This window comes from Carassius auratus, unplaced genomic scaffold (genome assembly GCF_003368295.1).
Source record: "Carassius auratus strain Wakin unplaced genomic scaffold, ASM336829v1 scaf_tig00021548, whole genome shotgun sequence".
NCBI classification, from domain to species: Eukaryota; Metazoa; Chordata; class Actinopteri; order Cypriniformes; family Cyprinidae; genus Carassius; species Carassius auratus.
The window spans coordinates 2,455-17,681 of NW_020525120.1; the positions used below are offsets into that span (position 1 = coordinate 2,455).

At 37.5% G+C, this 15,227-nt stretch overlaps 1 protein-coding gene across 1 annotated transcript; it reads left to right on the plus strand.

Moving 5' to 3' along the window:
• The first annotated feature begins 205 nt into the window (after nucleotides 1–205).
• On the plus strand, nucleotides 206–10,383 carry LOC113077118 (zinc finger protein 91-like). The gene is made up of 2 exons (XM_026249573.1): nucleotides 206–336; nucleotides 7,941–10,383. Exon 2 carries the CDS (start codon nucleotides 8,367–8,369, stop codon nucleotides 10,071–10,073), a length of 1,707 nt encoding a protein of 568 aa, XP_026105358.1. The 5' UTR covers nucleotides 206–336; nucleotides 7,941–8,366; the 3' UTR covers nucleotides 10,074–10,383.
• Nucleotides 10,384–15,227: the final 4,844 nt, after the last annotated feature.

Here is a 15,227-nt window from a genome sequence, read left to right on the forward strand (position 1 = left end):
CGTTTTGTAAGCTACTTTTAAATAGAGTCTGCTGGTTAATATAATGATACTATTGTTTCACAATTGCTGTGTATTGTGTAACCATAATTGATTTTAGCCCTTTATGAGAGTAATACTGTGTTACTATGTTTTTTTTTTTCTGTGCATACATTTCTTTTAACTTTTTTTAAATTGTTAAAACAGTAAGAAAATGTACCAGACCCTTGTTTAGTATTGTTACATGTTTATTTCAACATTTCTTATCTTTGTCACCCTTTAGAAATACTGGGTGATTTCTGTTGTTTGCCCTGGCTGTGGTAAAGGGGGAGTAATCACAATTAAAACATCAGGTTTGTGGTGAGTAAAACTTCCTTTCCTATTTTGTACACTTGTTAGGTATTTTATAATACAAATTTTTTTTATGTACAAAAAAAGGTATTTTCCATTGCACCTGAGGAACTCATGCCACATTCATCACACATTCAAGTCAGAAACATAAAGAAGTAGCCTAAACAAAATAAAAATATTAATTTGTGAACAAACGCAAATAAATTCATTTATATTCAAAATGAAGTCTCTTATTTATGCATAGTAATTATAACTAACTGTTACATGAAATTCAAACCTGTAAAAGTTGAGTAATTAACACTACATACTTTCATTAACAGACTTGCTTTTCCTCTCCTTGATGTCTAAATAGATTGATTGTATTCATATGTAGTAGGCTGGCTGTCAAAAGTAGTGTGTTAGCGCAGGTGATAATTTTTTCTTCAGGCTTTACGCGTTAAAAATATTTTAACAGAACCATCGTGCAGGGGGCTGAAATCACATTGAAGAACATGTATTCTTTTGAAATGCTGTGGTTTTTAAAACTGTCCTGGAGAACAGCACTATCTCCTTCATCCAACACGCCCAATTCAACTTGTCAGCTCATTAGAAGAGACTTTAAGACTAAAGTCAACCTGAAAAGGTAAAGAGTTGTCTGATCCGCATCATGTTCAGCACTGGCAGTGGCAGCTCTTAAAGGGATACTCCACACTAAAATTTTAATATTGTCATTAATGACTTAACCCTTAAACCCTTTAAAGCAGCCAAAATAACCTAATATACAAGCTGGGGTCCGTTCTTCATACGTTGCTTAATATATCCGAGATGATTCTAATTCAGTTCTTTGAACGCATCTATTGTTTATTAGATTGAGTTATCTGAGATAATTGCGCGTTCATGGTTTGGTTTAAAAGGGGCTATGTATCGATACTCGAAACCACGATCAGGCAGTGCAGCGATTGGCTGGTGGCAAGACAGCCACGTAATGACATCATATAATTAAAAAAAACACATAAATGTTATAATAGGATAAATGAAAATGTGGAAATGTAAATATTTTTACATGATTGTCAATTATTTATATTAATGACTTCTAATATTTGTACAAGCTTTACATTTTTATTTAAATGTAGTAATTAGTAATTCATATTTCAAATTAAATGTTTTATATGAACAGATTTGTTACATGACGGCATTAATTAAATTGTAAGTTTCACCTAATCTCATTTTAATCCTGAGTACCTATAGAGTAGTACTGCATCCTTCATATCTCCAAAAAGTCTTTAGTTTTGTCATATTTATAAAAGAAATGGAGGCGTGCGGTGGGCGGAGCTAAAATAAACTGTTGTTTACATTAACATATATTCACTTATGTGCTGATTTCCAAACAAATACAGAAATCTGATGCAGTTGTACTTACATGAATGGGGGCTTTTCACTGCGATCGCTCCATGTTTTAATAGCAAATGATATGCAAATCCAGCTTCGACATGCGCCTTGTTTATAAAACATTCGTCACTCAAATGACCAGAACACACAAAGGCACTTGAAACACTCTGTCGGTGCCCTGGAAAAACAAACTGCATCCACTGTTCGTGTAACGCTGTCTTCTTTGGAAAGCTGAACATGGAAAACTTTCCCTCACATTCAAAAACGCAGTTATTTGGAGACATTCACGAACAAATCCTATGCAGTGCTGCCGACGATCTTCCCGATGAAACGTGTTGATGTGCTTGTCTCTATGTTTATGTCTATGAAGAATCACAAAGGTACTGGGTTACTCCGCCGCGGTACCCCTGAAGCAATCTAAAATAGTCAGAATATAAATACTTATTATAGGTGTACCCTAGTGATTCAGGACAGGCTAAAAAACACGGTTTGGGAAAATGGATTCATGGTTTACTCGCTTATTATATACATTTTGTAAATCTTGAACACAAAGAAAAGTTATGGACCGCAGCTCTGATTGGTTGTTTCTTACCGGGAGCGGTAAGAGAAAAAATCAATCAGAGATGCGGTCCGTAACTTTTTTTGTGTTCAAACTATACAAATGTATATAATGCCAAACAACAACCAAGAAAACCTTAAGGATTTAGGGAGGATCTATAAAGGGGAGTGGATCAAAATCCATCCTGAGATGCATGCAAACTAGTGACCAACTAAAAGAAACATTTTGACTATGTGCTTGCCAACAAAGGTTTCTGCACAGAGTAGTAAATCATGTTTTGCTTGGAGATCAAATACTTATTTCATTCACTGAAATGCAAATCGATTTCTAACCTTTATATAATGTGGGGGTGGGGGGGGGGTTCTGGATTTTTTGTTGTTGTTGTTGTTTTGTCTCTATACGTTATAATAAACCTACCATAAAATTAAAGACTTTTTCTTTGTAAGTGGGCAAATTTACAAATCAGCAGGGGATGGTTTGTGAAACCTGCCCACTGCCAGTTTACCCAATCGTATTTCAGAATCCAGGGTTGCCAGTTGGCAAGTGCACTTGTTACTGTTTGTCATAAATCTGGCAACCTGCATGTGCATCAAGTCTGAGTAGGAGGGGCTGGGTGAAAAAAAACCCTCTCTGATATTTTGAATTTGGACTGCAATACCTAGTTCAACCACTCAGTGTCAATCATACCCTTTAAAGTGGTGGTTTACTGTTTTTTTGTTTTTTTTTCCTAGGCTTGATTGAGTTCATGGGGTGCAGTCTAACACGTTCATGCCTCGTTTTTAAAAAAACAAAATTTTTCACATAATTGACCTTTATTCCACACTGATCTGTCCCTTCACTGACAAATGTCCTTGATTTATTTCCTTTTATAATGAAGTAACTGCTTCTATTAGCTAGGGCTGTCGCGGTTAAGAAATTTCCCCTGCGGTTATTATGGGTGGCTCAATGGCGCGATATGCCATATTACCGCCGTGTATTTTTTTAATTTATGTTTTTACATACCTAATTTATCCTGATTTTGCTGCATACAAGGCTCTATCTTTGAGTTATGTAGCATATATTGTTGATTTTTTAACTGACAGAGAGACACGTTTTAAAACATTTTTGTTTACTGTTAAATGCCAAACAGCAACAAGAACATGCATTTCCAATACATTTTTTTTTCAAGAAATCAAAGAGTTCTAACATGTATTACACATCACACCCACCAGGACAGTGGATTCGCGCTGGAGTGGATGCACTCCTCAAGCAGATAGCGTGTGTGAGCTCGTTATCTGTTCACGCTCTCTTGGGTATGGGCACTGAGGCGGAGGTTATCCGTGACTTCAGCAGGTATGCCTGTTACTTTCACGGCTGTATTTTACAGATTTCGCAAAGGCTTCAGCTACTCTTCCCTAACTGTCGGCCGGTACCTGTCTCAGCTGTTCTTTTTGATGTTGCTTCGCGACCTGATGGTTGAGGGGGCAGCTGCGCTGGATGACAGGGGACAGCTCTAAAACCCTTACTGTGAAAAACGCTTAACATGGCTTAATGTACTAAGACAGTGATATTAACAGACCAAACTCACTAAAAATCATTCTAATAAACTATACTATCTATAAAAAAATCAGATGAGTCCTCCGCGGAATTACAATATTGCGGTTATCGCGACAGCCCTACTATTAGCTTTTCATTTACAGTTTTATTCTGATTAAAGCTAGGGCTATGACGGTGGCTGATTTTTACCAGTTGTTGATATAAAAACAATATATATACAGTGGGGATCGAAAGTTTGGGCACCCCTTTCAGAATCTGTGAAATATGAGTAATTTTCAAAAAATAAGAGAGATCATACTAAATGCATGTTATTTTTTATTTAGTACTGTCCTGAGTAAGATATTGTACATAAAATATTTTAACATTTATTCCACAAGACAAAAAAAAATGCTGAAATTATTAAAATAACCCCACTCAAAAGTTTGGGAACCCTTGGTTCTTAGTACTGTGTTCTGTTACCTGATGATCCTTGACTGTCTTTCTGTTTTGTGATAGTTGTGCATGAGTCACTTGTTTGTTCTGAGCAGCAGTCTTCAGAAAAATCCTCCAGCTCCTGCAGATTCTTCAGTTTTCCAGAATCTTTGCATATTTGAATCCTTTCCAGCAGGGACTTTATGATTTTGAGATGCATCTTTTCAGACTGAGGACATCTGAGGGACTCAAACACAACTATTTAAAAAGATTCAAACATTCACTGATGCTCCAGAAGGAAACAAGATGCATTAAGAGCTGGGGGTGAAAACCTTTGGAATTTGAAGATCAAGTTAAATTGTACTTAATTTGTGTACCCGGGAAACATACAAGTATCTTCTGTTGCTTACGAAGGGCAGAACTAAATGGAAAAAATTTATATTTCAACAAAATAAGACAAATTTGTCCATCTTCATTGTGTTCAAAAGTTTTCACCCCCAGCTCTTAATGCATCTTGTTTCCTTCTGGAGCATCAGTGAATGTTTGAACCTTTTTAAATAGTTGTGTTTGAGTCCCTCAAATGTCCTCAGTGTGATAAGATCTATCTCAAAATCATAAAGTCACTGCTGGAAAGGGTTCAAATATGCAAAGATGCTGGAAAACTGAAGAATCTGCAGGACCTTAAAGATTTTTCTGAAGAACGCTGCTCAGTTTAACTGCTCAGAACAAACAAGGGACTCATGCACAACCATCACAAAACAGAAAGACAGTCGAGGATCATCAGGTAACAGAACACAATACTAAGAACCAAGGGTTCCCAAACTTTTGAGTAGGGTTATTTTAATAATTTCAGCTTTTTTTTTTGTCTTGTGGAATAAATGTTAACATCTTTTATGTACAATATCTTACTCAGGACGGTACTAAATAAAATATAACATGCATTTAGTATGATCTCTCTCATTTTTTTTTAAATTACTCATATTTTCACAGATTCTGCAAGGGGTGCCCAAACTTTCGAGCCCCACTGTGTAAATATATATATAAGCCCGCAGTTGTTTTTCATGTCCATGGGTCGAAGCGACCCCAATCCCAATAACGTGACATTGAGCCCCTAAAATGCTAATTTTACCAAGCCAACCCTGCCAAAAACGTGGATTTTTATTGCCCGGAAGGTTACACGATTGGACTAGTAGAAGCAATTGGGCAGGTTTTGTTTTGTTTTTTCGCATGTGCTGGAGATATACTACTAATTACTTTACTGAGGAAATGTGCATGAAGATCGCATTCGATTTTTTGCACAGCTCTAGTACACAATAGTACACAGAACAACAGGCTGAATAGGTGTCCGGTATTTTAACATAACACATTAACAGTTAGCTACACAATAGCATAAAGAAAATACCCGGGAGGCTGAATAGGCTAAAATTAACACAGCAAGCCAGCGAGTCCAACAGTTCCCAATAACAAGCAAGTTCACCAAGCTCCCGCGATCTTATTCCACTTCACTACATCTCTGAATCACTGAATTTTCAGTGGTAGGCTGCAGGAGCACTGAGCAGCATAGAGCGCCCTCTTGCGGATGTAGACGGTAATGTTTTCTCTTGGTTCATGTATCTTGGTTCATCTCAACTTAATTTTGATAAATAAGTCGCACCTGACTATAAGTCGCAGGACCTGCCAAACTACAACAGACAACAATTTTGACAATCTATATATATATACACCTAGTGGTGCAATGGATCAAAAAACTCACGGTTCGGACCATATTACAAATTTTGAGTTACAGATCAGATATTTGTTTGGATCAGCAAAAAAAAAAAAAAAAAAAAAAACTTTTCATTTACAGGTATTACTAAAAGCTTACTTTAAAGGGTTAGTTCACCCAATAATCAAAATTATGTCATTAATAACTCTAGGGATGCACCGGTTGACCGGCCATAAATCGGAACGGCCGGTTTTTGCTTAATATACGCGATCGGCAATCGGCCGGTTTTTGGTCTTTTTCCGGACGATTTTTTCCGCAAGTGCGCTCGCGTGCACAGACTACATTGTAATCGTTCCCTATGTCATTTGTGTGGAAGTATTTCGAAATCTGTGCGCAGGACACAGGCAGCCGATCAGTACTACATGTCTGAGGCACAGATAGCAGGAAGCAATCAGCCGTTGGTTCAATGGCGCACAAATAAGAGCCTTTCCTGCGCACTGAAGCTGCGCGAGCGTCTACTGTACCGGTCTGCGCCCTGAACACGCGGGGACTGTGAAGAGAAGTTCAGCTCAACTTCTCACGTGTTGGATGATAAACTAAATGGACTAAACTGTGACAAAACTGAAATGTTTTTATTTTTTTTTATTAGAACTTGCATACACGTTTGAAAAGCCAGAAATAAACGTCAGTTCTTCATTAGGATGATTATTTTTATTTTACCTTAAAATTACATAGACTTTATTTAATTTAAAAATCACAGAGAAAAACTTTTCATTCATCCAATTAAAACATTTTAGGGTAATGATTCACATCTATATTTTTTTTAGTTGAGACAATAAGTCATTAGTCATTTTCATTGGCTCAAGTAAAACTATAGATGTGAATTCATTACCCTAATTATTTTTTTATTTTTATTGGATGAATGAAACGCTTTGCATCTTTGTTTTATTCCCACAAACATTATTTGATTTTAACATTTTGGAAAATGTATTTATATTGCATACTTTTATTTAGTCTCACTGGTAAAGACCTTTTTTTTTTTTTTTAAACAAATTTAAAAACTAAAATACTGAATGCTGATTAAGAAACATGTTATTGAATGTGTGTTGATTGTGTTGTTTGGATTATAGAACTATTCAGTTGTTGGCTTTAATTTCACGTGGTAACAGTTAATCTTTTAATTAAGGCCAGTTCAATGTAGTTTCAACCCAATTCAAAAACAAAAGCTAAATGCTGATGTCCATACCATCTATGTTTGTATTAAATGTAGTCTACTTACTGTGCAGATACTGCTGTTAATTTCAGATGGTTACAGTTATTGTTTTCAATAGACAAAAGCAAGTTTGGCGTATTAAATACCAAATATCTTGTTTATGCACACTTTCCTTCTTTCTTGTTTGTTGCTTAAAATATATTTTAAAAAAATCGGAAATCGGTATCGGAATCGGCCAGTTTGCTTGTAAAAAATCGGTATCGGAATCGGCCAGTTTGCTTGTAAAAAATCGGTATCGGAATCAGCCATGAAAAATCATGATATGTGCATCCCTAAATAACTCACCCTCATGTCGTTCCAAACCCGTGAGACCTCCGTTTAACCTGGGAACATAGTTTAAGATATTTTAGATTTAGTCCGAGGGCTCTCAGTCCCTCCATTGAAACTGTGTTTACTCATCTGGTAAACAAAATCAAACATATAAAAAAAGTGTCAACCACACCTTTAAGACATAATCGACTGTGTTTACCATAATACTTGCCAAAACTGATTTTTTGTATGGGTATGTGTCCATTCAAAGAGAGTGAAAGTGTGATGGAAGTACATTGGGCTCCTTTAGGTAGTGTAGATGTTGCTCTGATAACTGCCCTGGGCTGAATTTCCCAGAAATATCATAAGCCTATGTTGATTATTTAACTGTACGTATTATGAATTTTGAAAAATCTAAACATTTTAACTATGCAAAGACACATCACTTGCAACAAAATGTATGCGTGTCTTACTTTTCCTCTCCTTTCTTTCCTTTTTTTTTCATTTTACAGATGGCAATATCTGAATTGTGGGCCAGCACCTGAAACAAGGCAGGCCATATGTAACGACGTTTACATCATTGTATTATGCTCAAATGTCACATTTTTCTACAGATTTGGGGAATTGATGATTGAATTGACAATGAAAGACTTTTAAGAAAATATTTTTATTATTTTTGGAATTTTCTATTTTATTGAACTTGGTAGAGTTGCTATTTTAGAAATGTTGTGAGCAGGTGTGGCTTTTTATTAAATGTACAGATTTTCCCTTGTTTTATAGCTGCTGAAGTGAGATTGGACTTTATTTCCAGTAGTCAAAGTTATCATATTTTGATATCTTTTTTTAAACATCTCACATAATGAGAGATATATCTCACATGTTCCCTGTTTCCTAAGCGATTGAACTTCAACTCAAAAGAGGCTACATTTGACTTTGTCATGATGGCTTATTCAATGGACTCTGTGCTAGAGTTAACTGGAGGAGATGCCTTCATCTGCACAGAGTGTGGTGAAGGGTTTAGTCAGTACCCAAAACTAGTCGAACACATGGCCATTCATGGCCTTACTGAGATATTTTCTTCTGATGGTTTAAGCATTAGTAATGGAAATTGTATCAACACATCCATTGAGGTTGCTCTCCATGAAAACGGAATGCTCACTGTGGTGGATCGATCTGTGTTGTCCAACTTTACTTTCTTGTTTGGAAAACCATCAACCAAGTCATTATGGTCCCAACCTCCTAATCAAGAAGCTTCCACTTCATCTAAGATGCCCAAGAAGGAGTATACTCAGTTTACGTGTGAAAGATGTGAACAAGTGTTCAAAACTCCACAGAGCTTACAACAGCATCAGCAGTACCGTGCCCTTGAGCAGGGGTTCAAATGCACTCTGTGCTGCAAGGTGTTTAATGACGGGGAGAGTCTGCAGAGCCACCTTCAAACCCATGCTCATGAACGCTTTTATAGTTGTGGTCACTGTGGAAAGCGGTTCTTAAGACAAGAGACCTTACTTTCACATCAAAAACAGTGGCATGCATCTGATGGTTCCAAGACCTTGAGTAGATCTGAGGTAAATCAGGGACATAATATGGACAGGTCTTATCTTTGCAAAATTTGTGGCTCACACTTCTTTTGGTTGTCTGACTTGCAAAGCCACCTGAACAGTCATACTCGCATCAGCAGGCCATCCAGTGATGTAACACAAAAACAGGAAATGCTTGGGGAAGAAGAAAGTGAGAAAAATGGAAGTAATTCAATTAATGAGCCATGTCGTTTTGGCCTGTGTGGGGAACATTTCAACCATATTTCAGATTTAAGAGATCATCATAAAAAACAGCATCCAGATGAGGATGAAGTAAAGGACTCTTCGGGTTTACCGGCTAAGATGAAACGGCAGTGCCATGGTGTAATGCGACAAATGCAAGAGCAGAGAGTTGATCCACTAAGGTCAAGCATAAGAGGAAGACCTAGAGGAGTGAACAGAGTCAATTTTAATGGTGATATATTTTCCTGCAAACTCTGCAATCTTGCGTTTTTACACTCAAGCAGTCTTTCTCGTCATATGCGTTACCATAAGGGAACTTTGCATGCCTGTGTTCATTGTGGAAAACGCTTTCCACAAAGATGTGATGTCACAAAGCATGTTGCCATGTACCACAGTTCAGCGATTCAACCTAGGGTTCCTGGGGAGTCAAAGACCGAACATGAGGTTAAAAACCGGGATCAGGGACCTGCGAAAGCATTAACACAAACAAAAAGTCATGGTGAACAAGAAGAACTTGAAGAAGAAAATCAGCCCACATCCAAGACAAATGATCTGTTACTTGGTTCTCCTTCTAAAGGAACTTACAAACAAAGGATGGAATACAAATGCAAAGAATGTTGTAGAGTCTTTGGGCTACTTAGTGTTTATCGGCGACACACTTATTACCACAAGAGAAATCCATGCAAGGTTTTGCTCCATTGCCCCCTCTGTCCAAGCCGCTTCACATTCCGCTCTGCTTTAGATCGCCATCTTGAATATCATCATAAAGTAGAGTCTGAAAATGATGGCACAAAACCTTCTGAGACTAATATAGTTGATTCCGAAAGTCAGCAAGGAGATGCTGAAAAGCCTAATAAAAATGCTGATAATGGCATGTTGTAGGAAATAGTAAACTAATACACTGTTTTCAGACCTAGAGATCCACAAAATGACCTAAAGTATATGGACACCCTTATCTAATTAACAGGTTTGGCTATTCCAGCAGTTTCTGTGAAGACAAATATAAATTCTCAACTATAAAATGGAAAAACTGTGCTTTCAATTTTGTTTCAACAGCAAGGACCCTTTTTCTATTCCAGCAGGGCAATGAACCTGTGCTCAAAGAAATGGTCTACTGTTTCTAGTGTTGAAGAAAGTGAATGACATGCACAAATCCACTACTGGGAATAAATTGGGATGGATTGGGAAAGCATACTGTGAGCAAGAATTTATTTGCTTGATGTCATTGCCTGACTTTCTTGATGCTCCTGTGTCTGAAGCAAGTACCTGTTACATTGTTCCATTCCAGAAGAGTGGAGTTTTGTTATAGCTGCAAAAAGAGTTATTAATCTCATACTTTTTAAAATAAATTGGCTGACAAGAGCATCAGAGCGTCATTAGGTGTGTTTCCACTGTCGGGCCAAAAGTGGGCATACTAGTGCGTGCCTGGGCCAGTCACTTCCGGGGCTTGATTGTGCCTCAATAGCCGTGTTTCCACTATCGAGCTAGGACCGGGCGTGCTAGTGCATGCCAGGGCCAGTCGCGTTTCCACTGTCACTTCCGGGGCTTGATCGTGCCTCGCCGGGGCTTCCTCGGGGCCAACGGCCAGGGTTTTTCAGCCCGACAAAATCCTTGGGCCAAAGTGGGCCAGCTGGGGCTAGAGGAGGAGTTATGAACAAAGGCGGAGTTTCTCAGCCTCTGGAGAGCGTCAGTGCGGATCATTTCAGAAAGATAACAGCTTTAACACCAGCATTAAAGACGTTTTAAAATAAGTTGAGCTTAAAACTCACTCTTAGTAAGCAGCAAGTGTTTGAAATAACTTGATCCGATGTGGATTATAATCATTAAACAAGGCAGAACTATTTATAAGCGATGTAAAAGACTATGCACGCTAAAGATTAACGTTACCATAGTAAACATGTTAAAAATGACCGCTTGGATAAATCAGACGTCAGCTTCTTATTCTCTATCACAATTGTGTATTTATTAAGTTACATTTTATATGTCGTCTCGTTTCATGAGTTTAGCTCCACGTTGCATATCATCAAAATATAATAATGATTTTTGTTTGGGAGCTTTTATAAAAATAGAGCGTCTGCACTGAGGATCATTTCAGAAAGATAACCGCTTTAACATCAGCATTGAACACTTTTTTTAAAAACTCTCTTTCAGTCAGCAGTGAGTGTTTGAAATAACTTGATCTGATGTGGATTATAATCACTTAACAAGGCAGAAATATTTATAAGTGATGAAAAAGATATGCACGCTAAACATGTTACCATAGTAAACATGGTAAAATATGACCGCTTGAAGAAATCAGACGTCAGCTTCTTATTCTCTATCACAATCATGTATTTATTAAGTAACTTATATTATCTGTCACAAGCCTCGTCTCGAGAGTTTATCTCACGTTGCCCACATAAAAGAATATAGCCTAATAATGTTTTTTTTGTTCGGGAGCTTTTATAAAAATAGAGATATTATCATTCATTCTAAATATGACGGCTACTGTGGCTAATAAACAGAAACAGACTCGACTGAATAAGCAGGCTATTTTCATGAGCGTTAAAAATAAATAAAATAGAAATAAGTGTATTTATGTGTGAATAATTTTGAGTCCTGATAAATTAAAACAATATGATCAATGTATCACTTATTCTATAGTTAAAACATCGATGCTTTTGATTTTGAATATATAACAAAGCATGCAAACAAACTGCCGCTTTTATCATGTTCGTTTTGTGGTCGTGCATGTTCCAGTGACTTATTTCTTAGTTTTCTGATAACTTCTCTTTGTTGGTGAAATTTTGAGGTTGCATGGCGTTGTTCTGAGAGGCGTGTTTTAGTGACGTGCAGCGGTGCTTCAAGCTCCACTGTGGAAACCCTGTGCTATTCTGGCCTCGTGCTACTGGCCCGGGGCTGTGTGCCCCGCCCGGCCCGGTTTAAGCCCTGGCTCGCACTGGCCCGACAGTGGAAATGCGGCTATTGGTGCTTCCTCAGGGCCGACGGCCAGGGTTTTTTGACCCGATGATAACCTTGGGCCAGAGCAAGCCAGCTGGGGCTGTAGGAGTAGTTATGAACAAAGGCGGAGTTTCTCCGTGTCTGGAGAGCGCCACAGATCATTTCATAAAGCTAACAGCTATAACACCAGCATTAAAAACTTTTTAAAATAAGTTGAGCTAAAAACTCACTTTCAGTCAGCAGTGAGGGTTTGAAATAACTTGATTCGATGTGGATTATAATCAACATACCAGGCAGAAATATTAAAAGACGCTAGGCATTAACGTTACCCTAGTAAAAATGTGACCGTCAGCTTCTTATTCTTTGTCACAATCAATTATTTAGTAACATTTTTTTCTGTCATAAGTCTCATCTCGAGAGTCAAGCTCTGCATAGCCTATGTCATAAAAATATAATAATGTTTTTGGTTTGAGAGCTTTTATAAAAATATAGAAATGATTATTCTTTCTAAATGTGATGTATATAGGCTACGGAGACTACAAAGAAACTGACTCTACTAAATAAGCAGGCTATCTTCATAACACTTTAATCAGGATTGAAAATTAGTCACAGAAATGATTAATTATGATGCATCACCTTATTATAGGAAAACATTGATGCTTTTGGATTTAAACATTTAGTTCCTGTGACTTATTTCTTATTAGTTTTCTGATAACTTCTCTTTGTCGGTGAAATGATGGCATTGCGTGACGTTGTTTCTGAGAGGCGTGTAAAGTGCAGGTTTTGGTGAAGCACAGCGGAGCTTCTGGCCCGACAGTGGAAACGCAGTGCTATTTTGGCATCGGGTGCTACAAGGGTCCGAGGCTCTGTTCAACTCACTGCCCGCATTGGCCCAACATTGGAAAAGCGGCTATTTACCCCAAAGTCATTTATGCCTTCATGCAAACTGGAAAATGGCCCTCCCCACATAGTTGCAACAGTTGGATGCACATAATTCTCAAGTAGATCATTGAATAATATGGTATTAAGATCACAATTCTGAACGGAATGCTTGGAGAAAAGCCTTTCTAATAACTTGGAAATTAGAGGAGAGTGTCTAAAATGAAGATTTTTGAGTATTGTACTTGTGTAACTTTTGGCTCCTTTGATGTACAAAATTAATACTGTTGTGTCATGTTTGTTGCATTTGTTGTATATAAAAGTTTCCCCCCAAAATTCTAATTTGCGTTTTCCAATTTTTGGATAGGAAATTCAAATTTTTATTCAAAGTAGGTGTTGACACAGTATGCGTTCACAAACCAACGGGGGGCATATAATAACCTTTATAATGACCAGAATGTTTGAAGCTGCACTATTAAATAAATGAAATGATAAATTTATAGCAAAGCAGAATTTATTAAGCTTGCTACTCATGTCATTTGAAGACTTTGCTAAAAGTTGATTCAAGAACACATTTCTGCAGTTAGGGAAGTATGACTTTAAGCTATACTTTTATTTTTTATAACTAAGTGTAGATTTACCACCCCCCCCCCACACACACACACACACACACACACACCTTTAGTCTTTTCACAGACAAAACAGCATATGATTTTTTTTTCCTAAAAGTTGTATTTTGTGTTTTTTATAAGTGGTGATGCAAAACACATTATGATCTTAAACATCAGTAACATTTTGTCTAGCTAGTTCCACTTGTTTATAAATAAAGATCACATTTTGTATTATCCCTTCTAAAGGCCTGAATTTATTTTTCATGTATCAAAGTTATGGTTTTATGCATGCAAATATTGGTAGCCATTTCTTTGAACTTATTTCAGGCTATGCTAAATAAACACACTATGGTTTATTTCGTGGTGACGCAAAATACATTGTTTACGGCAATACATTGTCCAATACTAAAGTCTCAAACCCAAAAAGATATTAATACAAGTTAATACTCGTCCACACCCTCCTAAAACACCTCATTTAAAAATGCCTACACGTGTCTGTCACAATGTGAGAAGATTTGCATAATGCCACCCAAATGTTCAAGCAAAGAAAGAAAGTGTAACCTTTGATTCTCACTGTTGCCGCCGACGCCATGTCGTTGAGACGCTGTTTCGTTGTGGAAGTGAAAATGTTGGGCCTTCCAAAAGAGGACACAACTAGAAATCAGTGGTTAAGTTCTATTTACAACACTGTTCCAGAACATTTTAACCCAAATATTCAGATGTGTGCAGCAAGTTTTATGGAGGACTGTTTCCTGATCCTTGGAGAGAAGACTAAAGTGCCGGCTGTTCTGACTCACATTCTGTAAGTACATTTACATATGTAAAGGATTTGCCAATGATGATCCAAAAGCGAGTTTTAAATAGTGTAGTGAAGGTCATTTCTCAGATCAAAAATGCAGACATGGTTTTATGTTTACGTTGTGCGTAAGTCATTGTAATCCGTAATTATGTCCCCACTAGATGCAACAAATGCCTCATTTGTAATGCGTTTTTTTGCTATTGTCTTGTCACGTTCTGACCAGGACAGGCATCAATATATGGCAAGGGGCAATTTTTCCCCTCAGTAAACAGTTATATGCATCTAAATGGCTGGCTTTGCATGTATCCTGATAAATGCAGTCATTTAGGTCTTAATGGAATGGTTGCGATAGAAAGCGCACGTGTAACAGTATTGGATCCAGACTTCTATCTTAAAGGGGAAGCTGTCATAGACAGTAAAAGAAATGGACACAGCGACCCCATTGGAACTCAATTGAGACAAGTAAAGGCCATTTTTAGCTATTTTTAGCACTTCCTTTTCTGACACGCAGGCTGAAACTAAGCTTGATGACGTCAGCAGCCTGTCTGAGAGATGTAAATCTTCTAGTAGCTGTGCGTGAAAACTGCCATCGTTAATCTTGCAGAGACGGTGAGCTTGAGCGGGGAGTTCTTTGGCGTGAGTGAGCAGGAGTAAGTATTCTGATTAATTATTTTGTATAGTATTTTAAAATGTAATGCCAGTACGCCATATTAAGTTAATTGCCTGCGAGCTTCTCCTCCTGTCTGTACGGTAATTTCTCTACTGGGCGACAGAGAGTCGAGTGTTTATGACGCAATCTTTAGCCTA

What these genes read in the sequence shown, in the direction of transcription:
- LOC113077118 (XM_026249573.1), top strand. Translation starts at nt 8,367, where the DNA reads ATGATGGCTTATTCAATGGACTCTGTGCTAGAGTTAACTGGAGGAGAT.